Genomic DNA, 14,834 nt, shown 5'->3' with positions numbered 1-14,834 from the left:
CAAAATCCCCCTCCCCAGTAGGGATGCTGGCAACCCAGGAGGAGGGCCTGGAGCACAGACATCCCTTTCTTCCCCACCAGCTCTATTGCCTGCGGGGCCTGCACATTCCTTGGTGGCCGGGCTTAAATGCATCAGCTTGTTTCTGCACATGATGGGAGTTGACCACAGTCGACCCAGCAGTCAGTACCCCTGGTGGGTAATAGATGTGTGCTTACCCATAGATGACTACACCGTATAAAAACAAGGCTGGTGTCTCCTGACTGCCCGCAGGCTTTCCAGGGGCGCTGTCAAGGAGGCAGGGCGCAGAGGAAACCTGATAGGCTTCTGCTTACTTTCACTTGGGAGGGAAGCCTAGATGCCTGTTTTGAGGTAGCCTTGCCTTAGAGAAAACTGCCTGATGTTTGGGGGGAGGGATGGTGACAGCACTAGCCACTGGGTCTTGTCAAGGTCAGGTTCGTGGCCGACTTTGACTGACGCTGGTTAATATATTTATTCTGCAGCCTAATGCAATCCAAGGACGAGTTGTTTATTTACATCTTTGCTAAATTCTCCAGGTTGCTTTTTAAAACCTCATCTCATAAACAAATTTCCTTTTAAATCCATTCTCTTGGGTGGGGAGATGGTGCCCACCTGTTTTTCAAGTTCTCCATTTATAGTGTTTGTTTTTCTTATTTCTGATGAATCACAGAACCAAGCCAGTCTCCCAGACATAGTTCCAGAGAGAAACAGTGTGCATTTCCCCACCTCCCCGCATAGCAGCTGAAGGGCCAGTGTTTCTACCAGGAGGCAATACCAGGAAGCACTGTGAGGACAGAGCCCAGTTGTAGTTGGTTAAAATGGAATGAATGACAAAATGAACCAAGAAAACTGTAAATTTTCCCTGAAGAGAAAAAAACACACACAAGGCTTGATTTTTTCCACTTTATTTTAATTTTACTTTGCTGATCAGGACTAGCTGCATAATTTATGGGGCCCATGGAAAAATGAAAATGCAGGGCCTTTTGTTAAAAAACTACTAAGATACTTATAAATTATTAAAGGCAGTGGATCACTACGCCAAGCTCGAGATCCTAGGTGACTGCACAGATCGCAAGCTCACAAAGCTGGCCTTGACCATGAGACAGACCCATGAGAAGGGTCCAGACCGGGTAAGAAGAGTTAGGCACTCATTTCAGGCACGAAATTTAAAGGAGTGTCAAAAACCTCAGTAATCAAGATGAGTAGTAGTATAACACAATATTGTATAAAGTCAAAACGTGCAAACATTCATGACAAAATGTCAAAATTTTAAATAATGGCAGAATTTTAAATAAAAGACCCTGAACTTGCATGACTCACCTTAAGCTTGCTTCACTCACCCAACCCTGGTCCCAACCCAACCTTTAGGCCAGCTGCTTGTTTATCTCTCAAGATGCTCAGAATCCCCAGGTTTCTAGATCAGTCCACAGAACAGTTAGCCCCGCAGGAAAAGTCCTGTGAGGAACAGGACATAGAGCTCATGGAACAGGCTTCCTTTAAAGAGACAGGACTTCGACAGGTAGGAAACAGGTCTGGAAGACCAGGCAGCAAGGAATCCTGGTGAAACGAGGGAGCGGCCCTCTCCTAGCCAGTCTGCAGTCATGCCAGGATTTCCGATGGAACGAATCAATGGGAGGCACACAAAGATTTCCTGGGTTGAGCCCAGGGCTCATGCAGCTTCAGGAAGATCTGAAGATAGTGAATTTGGTCTTATGAGGGGAAATAAAGAATTGGGACAGAAAGAATGTGGAACTATCCACATAATGATAGCAAGATTAATATGTCTACGAGGAGGGCAAGAATTAGATGGGAGCATAATGGAAGAAGGCAGAAAGAAGGTCATTTTCCCTGAAGGATTTTAGAAACAAGAGCAACACTGAGGAAGAGGGGCTTGTGTTACTTGAAGAGGAAAAAAAATGCTTGGTGATGGATCAGAAATTTAGATAAACCAGAGCGGGTGAGGAAGGTGACCCTCATCTTGCAGGCAAAAAACAGTTCAAGTCTCTGGGGGTTTTTGAGAGATGTAGGTTGCCAAGGTACGTAAGAAAGGTCTCTGGTTCTGTTTGCAGCAGAATTTGTGGGTTCTAAAGTCTTAGGGGGATTGCCATATGGAATGACGGGAATTTATCGGGAAAGGAGGTTTGTGTAAGATGAGAGTGAGAGCCTTGTAGGCCTTGGAGGAAGATGTGTTGTCAAGGCAGCAGTTGTCAGAACATGGAATAAGATTCCTGTTAGAAATAGGCTCTTTCTCAAACTGTGCTACAAGGGAATAAGGACAATGCCATCAGGGCTATTGAAGCCATGGAATAAACTCAGTGTATCTTCTGGGTTGTCAACTTTACATGAAGACGGCGGGTGGGGAACATAGGTGGAGGAGTGGAAGTGGTATTTATTTTCTTCTAAAAAAAATAAACATTTACCTGGCCGGGTAGCTTTGGTTAAAGCATCCTCCCAATACGCCACAGTTGTGGGTTCTATCCCCAGTCAGGACACATACAAGAATCAACCAATGAGTGCATAAGTAAGTAAACAACAAATAGATGTTGTGAGTGAGGTTAGGCAACACTTGGTTGTGGTTATAGAACAAACCACTCTCACTCTCCAAATTAGCAGAGTGATGTGACGGAGTGAAAGTCTGGAGTGGGGCAGGGAGAAGTGGCGGTGAGCAGGCATGAGAGGGGCAGCCTCCCTGGCACTGGACCCAGGGCCCTGGGCAGGCGGTGGTGGGCTCTGTGTTTGGGGCAGAAGTAATTCTGCTGGTTTGCACGTCAGATTTAATGAATAAAAACAGATAGTTTTGCTTTTACTGAAGTCTCTGGGGGTGCTTACTGTGTAGAAGAACAAAATCCCAAACTGGATCCCAAACTGAAAAGAAGAAACACATTACATTCTAATGGCAATTTTCAACATGATAATGGTGCTATTTGCTCTTCTGCTTACCTTATAGCTTTAAAATTTACCTAATAATCCTAAGATGTCTGAAATCCCAGAATGACTTTGGGCTTCCTGGTTTTCATAATGAAAACTTTTTTATTATGAGATAAAGACAGTGAAAGTCAGCTTTTTGAATGGGCAGTTGGACATCTGTCTAAATGTAGGGTTTTCATAACTGGTTTTCATGACCAGGAAGTTCCTTAATTGTGTTGTTATTTTCTGATCATTATAGGGTTGTGGTTTGTGGTATTAATCCAAAATAAATGTGTCTCTGACCAAAAAGAAAAGGAAAGAAAAGAAGAGAAAAGCAGATAACTTCAGTGGAAGACTGCCAGTTCTAATCACATTAGAGAAATAAAATCATCAGCACGTTATTCCCTTTAGCTTGCCCTTGATACCGTGCAGGGCAAGGATGAAGCTCATAGAAAGTGTAATGCTGTGCTCAGCACTGGCCATTGGAAACTGTGGGTATAATTTTTTTAATCTTTATTGCTGAAAGTATTATATATGTCCTCTCCCCCCCCCCCATTGATTCCGTCCAGCCCACCCCCACCTCCCACCCCAGGCCCTCACCATGGTGGGTGTATTTTAATGTCAGTTCTACTGTATTGTTCATATTTCAAGGAATTTTCTTGACTGAATTTATAAATTTTGGAGTATTTTTACAGTATTTATAGTTTGCCTATAATATGTTTTATATTTATTTTTTAGTCCTGATTTTTTAATTTAATTTTTTCTTCAATATGTAATGTTGTCACATGATTCAAAACTCAAAAGGTGCAAAAGAATGTCAGAGGAAGTTCTCCCTTCCACTCCTGTCCCCAGGCATCCCTGCTCTCTCCCAAGGAGCAACTAATGTTACCCAATTCTTTTGTATCTTGTCAGAACTCTTCTAGGCACTTGCAAGCAAATATTTACTGAGATCTCCTATTCTGTTTTTATCAACTAGTAGCACACAGTATACAGGATGTGCACTTTGCTTTTATTTTATTTTATTTGTTTTGTTTTGTTTTGTTTTGTTTTGTTTTGTTTTGTTTTAACAATACATCACAGAGATTCTTTACATTAGAACCTAGAGAGCCTTCCCATCCTTTCTTTATGACTGCACCGTATTCAGTGGTGTGAATGTATTGTAAGAGAGGAAAAGTAATTTTCCCAGAACACTTCTGAGTTCTTAGCTAAGACTCCTGTAATAAAAGACAGATTAAGAAGAGAAAAACACGTTTATTGACAATTATGCCCCGTGTATACATGAGAAAGACCCAGGGAAAAATGAGTACCTCCTGAGGTGGCATAGAATTCAGGATTAAATACCATCATAATAGGGAAAGAGGAAGGGGATGTAGGTGTTTTAGGGAAAGTAGGTAACTTTAAAGAAAGATAAATGGGCACTTAGAAGAATAAATGTAACAAAGCCTGTGTGGGTGTGGTGTGGACATCCAGTTTCCTCTTCTGTGATGAGTCTGCCTTCCCAGGTTAGTGAAGCTCCCCGGGGAGGGGGGGGGGGGGGGGGGTTATGACAACCAGGTGCCTTTTGGAGGATGTGTCTTAGACAGATAAGAGGAGCTCAGAGAGATTCTCTCTCTACATTTGCTGTTTTTCAAGTGCCTTCAGCTCAAAATAATCAATATATCAAAGTGGCATATTCTGTGGTGTCATGTTCTAAATTCATATTTTGGGTGGCATATTCTGCTGCCCTTCAATACTTTATTAAGCCATTCATTTAAAAATGAACATTTGAGGTATTTCCAGTTCTCAGGCAATTTCAAAAGTTGCGATGCCTATAAATTATTCTCAGATTCACTGGTCTATTTAGATATTTTTTAATGTTGAAAGGTATTTATAAATTATTAAGCCATTTTGTTGTGCAAATATGGATATAGTAGGGGAGGGAAGGAAGAAGGCTCCAGAAGCCTGGGACTCTGGTGTTTGAAAGTCTCAAAGTGTCCTGACAACCTTGTGTGTCCTGTTTCCCTGACATAGTTGGGGGTCAGAGTCACGCCCTGCTCAGCTCTCACTGAGGCACTTTTTTCACATTTCTGCTTTGAGACTAATGATAGGTGTTTGGGTTTTGTAGGAGCTGATGACCATTTTCCAACTACTACACTGGAATGGGAGCCTAAAAGCCCTTCGCGAAACAAAGTGTTCCCGACAGGTGAGGTTTTACCATCCAGAATGGCCTTGTGTTGAACAGACAGATCAGATGGCCATGATGTCTCGAGGAGGTTTCCTTTATTTGGACTTTTTCCTGTTAAATTTGGTACTTTGTTTATTGAGTAAGAGCAGAGGACACATGAATAAATATACATAACTATTCTATATAATAAAAGGGTAATATGCAAATTGACCCTAATGGTGGAACGACCAGAACGACTGCTCAACCAGTCACTATGAGGCATACTGACCACCTCTTGGTCCCTTTCCCCAGCTGGCAGGCTCCGATCACCCAATGGTGAACGGGATGCCAGCGGTGGGTGGCAGGGGATGCGGGCAGCACCAGGCCAAGGCCCCCGCCATGCCAGTTGCCCCACTCAGAGAGGACAACCCACTGCGGGGGTGGGGCAGGCGAGCGGGCAGGAACGGCCAACCTCTTGGTCTCTACCTCCGGCCAGCAGGCTCTGATCGCCCGATGGCAAATGGGGAACTGGGGGTGGGTGGTGTCAGGGGGTGGGGCCAGCTTCAGGCAGCTGGGGAAGATGGCTCTGATCGCAGGCTAGGCCTAGAGACCATACCCACACATGAATTTCATGCTCCAGGCCTCTAGTGTGTATATATCTATGTATATATAGATATATAGATACACACACACACACACACACACATATATATATACACACACACACACATATATATATATATATATATCAGTCCAGTTGAGTCAGGCACTGACCAAATATGCATACTAAGAACATTGACTAGGCATAAGACTGATTTAGACACTTGTACTGAATGCTGCCAAATGAAGGGATCATTGAGACAGACTTTATTTCTAAGGCAACTGTGGAATACACTCCATGTACCTGCCCTGCCTGTTAGAGTGTGCGCCCTCCTCCGCTCTGCAGTGCGGAAGGAAACCTCAGAGTGCACCGTGTGGGGACCTCCGCAGTGAGGGGAGGTCAAGTTGATGATAGTAGGACTTTTCTCACAGCCACCAAAAGTCCCCAACGGGCAACAGAAATGCTTGTAAAAGTGGGCAAGCTGGCATCCAATCACCCCAACTTTTTGGTTTGGAAATTTCTTCTTATTTTTCAGAGACAGGGTCTCACTATTTCTCTGCTAACTATGAGAAGCACCCTGCCCTCCCTCCCCCACCCCCTTTTTTAAAGGCAAAGGCAAACTCCTTCCTGTGTACTTAATGGTTTTCACCCACTATCCTCCAAGATTTATCCTTTCTTTACCCACCGTTAGACTTTGAAAGATGGGAGTTTATTTTTAAGAGTTTGCTAACAGGAACTTGCATGAGGAACAAAGCCTCTACTAGTCAGCAAGATGAGGTGGATGTAAGCATTACCATGCACTGCGGCCCCAGGAGCTTTTAGTTGTTCTTTGCGTAGAAAGCCTGGCTTTCAAAATGTCAAGGATGGAAAAGAAATGAGTAGCTGACAATGGCTTTGGTTATTTTTCCTTTTCCTTTGATTTTACAAAAGGCCTTTGAAATATCCGGGGTTCGTTATAAACACTTTTCCATGATTGTTTTTAATTTGTTAAGGTCATAAATAAATACCATATGTTCCTGAAAATAAAAATAAGCAATGCATCCACTCCACAAGATCTTCTTAAAGTGTCTCCATCAAACCTATACATGATGTTACAATGCATTGGCAAATTTTTCACACGAGAATTGACAGTTAGTGACTAATTTTTAGTTGTTTACAGAAGAGACCATGTACATGAAGGTACCATTATATCAATAATGAGAATGCCTATATTCCATAATACATTTTAAAAGCTATTACCGTCGTTTCTGTGAGAGATTTAGACTGTCATCTTCCTTATGCTAACAACACATTTTCTATCGAGGTCAGACCTCTATTTTGTGAATATTATTGAGTCTTCCTGGTGTTAGTGTTTTGACTCAACCTGGAGTAACTTTGCTTTGCTGTACCAGCTTAGTCCTTCATTTTCTGTAAGAAGTATGTCATGGGACTTGGCTTCAGTTTGTGAACATCAAAGAGGCCTAGTGATTGGATGTGGAGGAGGGGTGGAGGCAGAGGAAAAGAGGCGTCGGGAGGCCATGAACACAGGTGCCTTTGGTGCTCTTTACTGACACTCAGGACCTTGTCTCTTGGCCCCCAGGAAGTTATTTCCTACTATTCCCAGTATTCGCTGGATGAAAAGATGCGCAGCCACATGGCCCTGGACTGGATCATGAAGGAGCGGGAGTCGCCAGGAATTCTGTCTCAAGAGCTACGAATGGCTCTGAGGGAGTTGGAGGAAGCCAGGAAAGCAGGACAAGAACTACGGTTTTACAAAGAGAAGAAAGAAATCCTGAGTTTAGCTCTGACTCAGATCTACAGCGATCCTGACACTTCCTCACCCAGTGATGACCAGCTGAGCCTCACAGCCCTCTGTGGCTATCACTAGCAAGGCCAGGGTCCAAGTACCAGAGGCAGGCAGAGGCCAGACTCTAACATCAGGAAGCTGATTGAAGGAGGTTTACAGAGGCTTTAGCCCCTATAGCTAATCCTGAAGGCTGTACTAATCCTCTCCACCCATTCCATTCACAGAATCTGAGAGCAGTCAGGCCCTTTTAGGAGGCAGTGTTTTTCATCACACTCACAATAGTTCTACCTCAGAAGGAAAGAATGGAGACAGGTAGTTTGAAAAATATTTGCGAGGGCTTGCTCCAACCTAAGGGCTGGTTGACATGTGACTTGCTAGATTATATATGTTGTTTCAAAGAATGGGTCAGGGTAGCATCCCCCCAAAGAACATCAGTGAGGACTAGGGGGGAAAGCATGATAGAAATTTTCATTAAATAAAAAACATGGATTGGAATGAAATAAAAATATGGATTGTTTAAAAAAAAATTCAAATTTCAGGATTTCTTTCTAAACTTTGTAAGCTAAAAGAGCATACACTCTACAGGCTGTAATCCAAAACCACAGGGGGGATTTTATCTGGACATCCCACTATCAAAGATCTTGAAATGGTAATAGTATGAAACTACCAAAAAAATTAATGTGGTTTAAAATGCTCTTGTGATAACTTTTGTTAAATCCACACTCTTCCATATGGGGATAAATATCACTTACAATAGAACCCTCAAGAAGAATTCCTCAAGAATTAATATTCAATTTTTAGAAATTCTATAATCAGTCATGTTCATTTATAATTTGCAAATAGATAACTTGAATTGATTTGTTTTTATTTTTGCCACCACAGTCATATATCTATAATGGAGAAAGTTATTGGGATTTTAAAAGTTGAAACATTTTGAAGAAATCATTAGCAGTTAATGATGTTTGCTTTGATTAGTTTCTCATGCATTAGAGAGAAGTAATCTTTAGCTGCCTTTGTTGTTCAAGAACATAAGCCACGAGTAGCTTAATTTATTGTCATTTTTAAGTTTGAGTGACTGGAATCTTATTTAAAGAAGGATGAGACATTGCCACTTCTCTTTGAAAAGGGCTTGGGTCAAACAACTGATGAGAAAACCAAAAGCGAATACACACTAAATTTTAGATGGTCACTCAAATTTAAAAATGGCAGTAGTGACAATTTTAAACATGTAGGTATTTCCATATCTATGACATGAAAAGGATTATCTTGCATTGAGTCCAATAATTCAAATGAAAGAAAACTATTTTTTCAATCTTAAATAAAATTTCTTTCACTTCTTATTTAGGCAAGTGCAAACTAACTTTCCTGAAAGCTAAAACTATTATTATTACTTTAAGCTTACAAAAATATGATACTTTAGCCTTATATCTAAAATGTACAAAAGTATTTAGCACTCCTTAAATCCCCATGAAAACTACTGTATGCTGGTAATATATTTTGGAATTAGCCATAATAATAAAAAGTTAACTTCACATATTACATTTCCCACACCAGGGGAAAATTTACCAACATAACTGCCCTACATTAATGTTTTGAAAAGATGAGAATATATAATATTATATAAGTTTTATTTAAAAATTATTGTTTTAACAAAAATTGCATTCCTCCCCATAATGAGGCTAAATGTCACTCACCTAGAAGGAAACTTTATTTCCTTATATTCCCAAAAAGGAATTAGAGTTAGTATTTGTTCGCTGAATATATTTTGAGGAAACTTTCTATCTAAAGTAATTTTTTTTTATCAAGTCATCACTCTATTATTTGAGAAAAGCCACAATTTCAATGTTGAGTGTAATTAAAGGAAGGTCCACCTTTACTGCATTTGCAGCCTTTGACAATGACCCCCTCAAGCTGACACTATCTAATTAGATGCAGGAACAGGAATCAGCTGGGAAAATATCAAATTTACTTTCTGCCTGTAATCAGAAAACGGCACCCACTATCGGTTTTTCTGGGCTGATCAAAACTGCCCACTCTTCCTGGAATGGCATGGAAGCTACAGCAAAAGAAACAAAACTTAGATTCCCTGCCACCGCTGGTCCCTCCAATGCTCATTTATAGCAAATCAACTTGAGCTAAGACATATGGCTGTCAGTACCTCACAGAAACATCTATAACCCTGGCCCAGAGAAGAGCAGGGCTGAAGAGCAACATGTAATATTATTTTTCCTTGTCTACATCCTGTTATCAATAGCACACTGCATTGAAGGGGATCAGAGTGAAGGGTGCTCAGTTTAAGTGCATGGAGCTCTGGGTCCTAACCTTTTGTGGTTATAAACCCTTTGAAAGTCTGATAAAAGTATGGACCTTCTCCTAAAAGAAACGGAACTAAGTGTATACATTTAAAATTAGACAAATAGTTTCAGAGAGTATGTGAACCTCCCCAAATTTCCATGAATTTCTCTTTCCAAGAAGCCCCAATTTGAACACATGCTCACAGTCTCATAAACTTTTCAGCAAAAATCTAACCTAGCTCAGACATAGCCCCAAGGAGCCTATTTCTAAGATAAATGCCATCATCCTTAAATATAAAATTGCACTGTATTTAGACAAAAGATACGTTTAATTTTCACAAAATCCAAATACACCCAATTGTTACAAAAAAAATAACAAACATAGCTTAAACTAGTTGCTAGTGTGAGTGTATCAGAATATAACAGATTTAATAAAGTCATTGTTCCTCTAGTGATCAGAACTCAGATGGCCATTTGTTTAAAAGCTATAATCCACTGATAGCATTTGCTGTTGAATTCATTCACCTATTTCTAGCAATAGATATTCTTGAAATATTGTATCTACATCAACTATGAATCTGATCAGCCAGGTCTCAGGAAAAAGAGAAAGAAGGCATAAAGGTTTAACACTTTCCAATTTCTTTAGGGAAAGCTTTTCAAGCCTACAAGTGTTGCAAGTGACTTTATCTCTGAAATACTTTAGAGATTTATGACTTATACCATACTCTGCCTTTCTTGCTAAAGGACAAAGGAAGTCATACTAAGAATATTTTCATTATCCTTGACTATGTTCTTAGGTAACCACAATTCAAAATATTACCTTTTACATATTGTTTTGTGTGGGTTTTTTTTCCTTTTACATATTGTTGATGTTTTTTTTTTTTTTTTGCCTTGCAGAAATGCAAATATCAAGAATTCTTCCATGGTGTCCATCATGTTAAAGAGGCAATATAAGACTGTTTTTAGCCAGGGCTCTAGGAAAGCAAAAGTCATTTTCCCTACCACAGTGGTTCTCATCTTTAGCTGCACGTTAGAAATACCCAAGGAGCTTTTAAAAAATCCTAAATGTCCAGACCGTACCCAGTCCAATGAAACCAGACTCTCTGGAAGGGGGGCCCAGGCATCAGTATTTTTTAAAGCTCCCCAGGGAGTTCTAATGTGCAGTAACGTTGAGAACCATCGCTCTACCCAGGAAGTGCTGGCGCGGAGGCCGGTGGCCTCGCTAGTGGGAGCTATTACTTACTTGGCCGTGGCCCAAACTCAAACGTTGGGCCCTTCTGAGCCAGGTGAGAGCAACTCCTTTTGCTTGGTTAAGAGACTCTCCTGGAGCCCAGAACTAAAGCAGGGCAACTGCGCGCACGCACACATACACTTTATTTTTGCAGGTGAACCAAATTCTTCCCCAGGGCCCAGCTTTCTTTCTCAAATATGATACATGAACTAACTGCACCAGAATCAGGGTACAAGTTTAAAAGTACAAGTTCCTGGGCACACACTCCAGACCTGCTGACCAAATTCCAGGGGAGGGTCTGGATTATTTACCACCTCACCAGGTGTTTCTGATCATATTTAAATTTGAGCTCTTTTGGCCTAAAGCTACCTAGCACATTCCTCACTAGCCAGCACCACCCCACCCTTCTGACATAACTAGGCTCTTGGGGAAGTGGTCACAGAAAGGAGTCCAGGAGAGGGGAAGGTTGACTCTCTCCTAGAAGCTAGGAAGAAGCAGAAGGGCGGAGACATGGCTGCCTTTTCTCTCCCCAAAGAGCAGCTCCCACTCTTTTATCACTTTGGCCCCCATATTTGGAATTATTTTTAATCCCTTATAGGAAACTATGAAAACATCTATTAGCTCATGGCTACGGCCACTTTTTCAACCTTATTAAATCCTGGGAGCCTCTCTTCCTGGGAACAAAGTAGGTTGTGGGAAAGGGGAGCGGAAGCTTCCTTCTGAGAGTTGCTGATTCTCTGGTAACTATTGGTTCCCAAGGGAAAGTCCCAGGTTTCTATTTGTAGGCAGCTCCCCATTTGAGCAGCAATTATGCTCCACAAGTCCATTTGTGAGCCAATGGGTTGTTCACCCCTGAGGAGGCATTTTTATACAGGAACAAGGTCATAAATGGTGGCCAATTTCCCAGGATGGGGTTGTGTCATGTGGAGCCAAATGAGAACATGGAAGAAGCAGGAAGACAGGGGTATGGGTGAGCGAGAACGGTTCCACGGCCAGCTTGACAACCAGCCTGCTCTATGTGCCCCTGGAGCAAGAAGGTACCTAAAGTATTGATCTAGGGGACCTAACCCAGGTCCAGGTTGTGACTGAGCAGAGGAGGGTAGAACAAGGGGCAGCTGTGGGTCTAGGGCAGTGATGGCGAACCTTTTGAGCTCGGCGTGTCAGCATTTTGAAAAACCCTAACTTAACTCTGGTGCCGTGTCACATGTAGAATTTTTTTGATATTTGCAACCATAGTAAAACAAAGACTTACATTTTTGATATTTTATATATTTAAATGCTATTTAACAAAGAAACGTCAACCAAAAAAATGAGTTTGTGTGTCACCTCTGACACGCGTGTCATAGGTTCGCCATCACTGGTCTAGGGCACAGTATTGAAAGACCTCCCTGGCGGCATCTTCTGTCTCAAACTGCTTCTCCGGAGAGTCCCTTTGTTTCTCTTTGTCCCTCATAGATTACCCACTGCCATCACTTGTTGCTTCTTCTGATCACGGTTTCTTTTACTTTCTGACTTACTAAAGAAGAGGTGACTTTTTTTTATGCCTTTACTACAAATCTTTGAAAACTTCTAAGAGTTGTTATCACTGGAGATAGGAACATTCACGTGACCTACAAATGACCGCTACTAAGCTCTCTGTAGTCTGTTTCCACCAGGCTCTATGGGGAGAGACGGGCACATGGAGCAGGCTGGTTGTCAAGCTGGCCGTGGAACTGGCCTCGCTCACCCATACCCCGGTCTTCCTGCTTCTTCCGTGTTCTCATTTGGCTCCACATGACACAACCCCATCCTGGTCACAGCTGCCCCAGAGCTCGCCAGTTCTGGGTAATCTGGCTTGAAATCACACACTGGCCTGATCAGTCTGTTCCTCTTAGGAATGTGAACGAGCAACATGGGAGGAATTTTCCAGTTCAAGCTGGGAGCTGAACCTAGAAGAGTCAAGTTCATGAATGCTGTGTCTGTGCAGGCTGAAGGGATAAGGTAGTAGGAACCTGAAGCTAGCAGGGTGGTAGAGAGGAAGCTAAGGGGTTCAGATAGCAGATGCAGAGACAAGCAGAGACGCAGGAGAAGGTAAGAGCAGGAGGCTCATAAGGGGATGGTGAAAGCTGCTGGCCCAAATGCCCTGCAATTTGCTTATTCTTCCCCTGAGCGGGTCACACACCTAGCAACCAAAGAAATCTCAATTTACTCATTGCAGAGAAAAATCCCATTAGATCATTCAGAACTTTTCATCCTATAAGAACAGACCAAAAATACTGCAAAAGGAGGAACCTCAAGTGATAGAAATGCTGCTAGGAAAATTAGATTGAGAACTGGTGACAGAGTTAAGTTTCCCCCCTCTCACTGCCCCTCCCACTCTAATGTAAGGTCTCACCCGTCCGGAGTCCTTCCCAACTCTGAAACACACTTATGTATTATGTGCTAACCATCTTGTCCTTGCTCCCCTACACAGATTTTTCTATGTTCTTATGTTTCATAGGAGGTATGGCCACAGAGGGAAAATAGAATTTTATTTTTAAAAACACAGAATTCATAACCTCAAATAATTGTTGTCTTAAAAAACTATTCACCCAGCTGGTGTGACTCAGTGGTTGAGCATCATCCTATGAACCGGGAGGTCACAGTTCGATTCCCAGTCAGGGCACATGCCTGGGTTGCGGGCTCGACCCCCCAGTGAAGGGCATGCGGCCGATCAATGACTCTCTCTCATCATTGATGTTTCTATCTCTCTCTCCCTCTTCCTTCCTCACAGAAATCAATAAAAAATATTTTTAAAAAATAACAAAACTAGTCCTAACCGGTTTGGCTCAGTGGATAGAGCATCGGCGTGAAGACTCCAGGGTCCCGGGTTCGATTCCGGTCAAGGGCATGTGCCTTGGTTGCGGGCACATCCCCAGTGGGGAGTGTGCAGGAGGCAGCTGGTTGATGTTTCTCTCTCATTGATGTTTCTAACTCTCTGTCCCTCTCCCTTCCTCTCTGTAAAAAATCAATAAAGTATATTTTTTAAAAAATAACAAAACTAAAAAAATAAACTAGGCACTTTGGGAAACTAACGTCGCGCTCTGACAATGCTGAGGAGTGCCGTTTTTGCCCAAGACATTCCTGTCACAAGCTCTTCCTTGGGAATGGCCCCCTGATTCTGTGTGAACAAAGAAAGAAAAGCCATCTCTCTTTTGTGGCTGAGAGCACCTTGCGATCCTGAACCGACTGGTTTATTTCAGCACCTCGACTATAAGGCCTAATCCTTAGCCTGCACTCAATGAATGTTTCTTGGTTAGAAATTTGTCATCAGTGTCTTGGGGCTTCTTACTCCTTGCATGGTGAGTTAATTCATTCACCAGACCTGGCTCTGTCCTACAGGATTCATTGGGACTCACTTGGTTGTAAGGTAGACACGCAAATCAAACTTGCTAGGCTAAAGGGAGTTTATTTACTCATGACACAAAAGAGTCCCAGGATAGCTTTTGCTCCACGTACATCTGGGTCCAAAAGCACACACCAGGAGTTGCTCTCTCTCATCCTGCAGATGTATACATATGTGCACATACATGTGCATCGTGACTTGTTTCTCAAATCTGCTTGCTTTTGCGTTGAGTCCATTTTTAGGCAGGCCCTCCCCTCGGAGCAGCAAGATGGTGGCCAGCAGTTTCATGCTTACATCACAGCAGAATGAGAAATTCTCTTCCCAACAGTTCAAATCTGGGATAATTTTTTTTCCAAGTACATCTGGATCTAGAATCACAAACCAGGACTTGATCTAACCATTCTGGATCCCAAGACTCAAATTCTAGAATTAAGTGGTGGTCAAGTCAGTCCACCCAAAAAACTTAGACCTGGGGGGTAGTAGTCATCTG

The 14,834-nt window shown here is 42.2% G+C and overlaps 1 protein-coding gene and 1 long non-coding RNA gene across 5 annotated transcripts in view; one reads left to right on the top strand and one right to left on the bottom strand.

Annotated features, from left to right (window-relative positions):
• LIX1 (limb and CNS expressed 1) overlaps positions 1-7,982 on the top strand; it is a 46,714-nt gene extending 38,732 nt beyond the window's left edge. For both annotated transcript variants that reach the window (XM_070412376.1, XM_070412377.1), the window contains exons 5-6: positions 5,030-5,107; positions 7,249-7,982. In XM_070412376.1, the coding sequence (XP_070268477.1) occupies positions 5,030-5,107; positions 7,249-7,536 (366 nt within the window). In that variant the 3' untranslated portion in view covers positions 7,537-7,982. The remainder of the gene's footprint in view (positions 1-5,029; positions 5,108-7,248) is intronic.
• LOC139008777 (uncharacterized) overlaps positions 1-14,834 on the bottom strand; it is a 34,967-nt gene that overhangs the window by 996 nt on the left and 19,137 nt on the right. The gene's annotated exons all lie outside the window — the stretch shown is intronic.

Source organism: Myotis yumanensis, unplaced genomic scaffold (assembly GCF_028538775.1).
Source record: "Myotis yumanensis isolate MYYU_CA2020_CCGP unplaced genomic scaffold, mMyoYum1.0.hap1 SCAF_4, whole genome shotgun sequence".
In the NCBI taxonomy this organism is placed as follows: domain Eukaryota; kingdom Metazoa; phylum Chordata; class Mammalia; order Chiroptera; family Vespertilionidae; genus Myotis; species Myotis yumanensis.
This window is presented reverse-complemented; position numbering and strand designations above follow the sequence as displayed.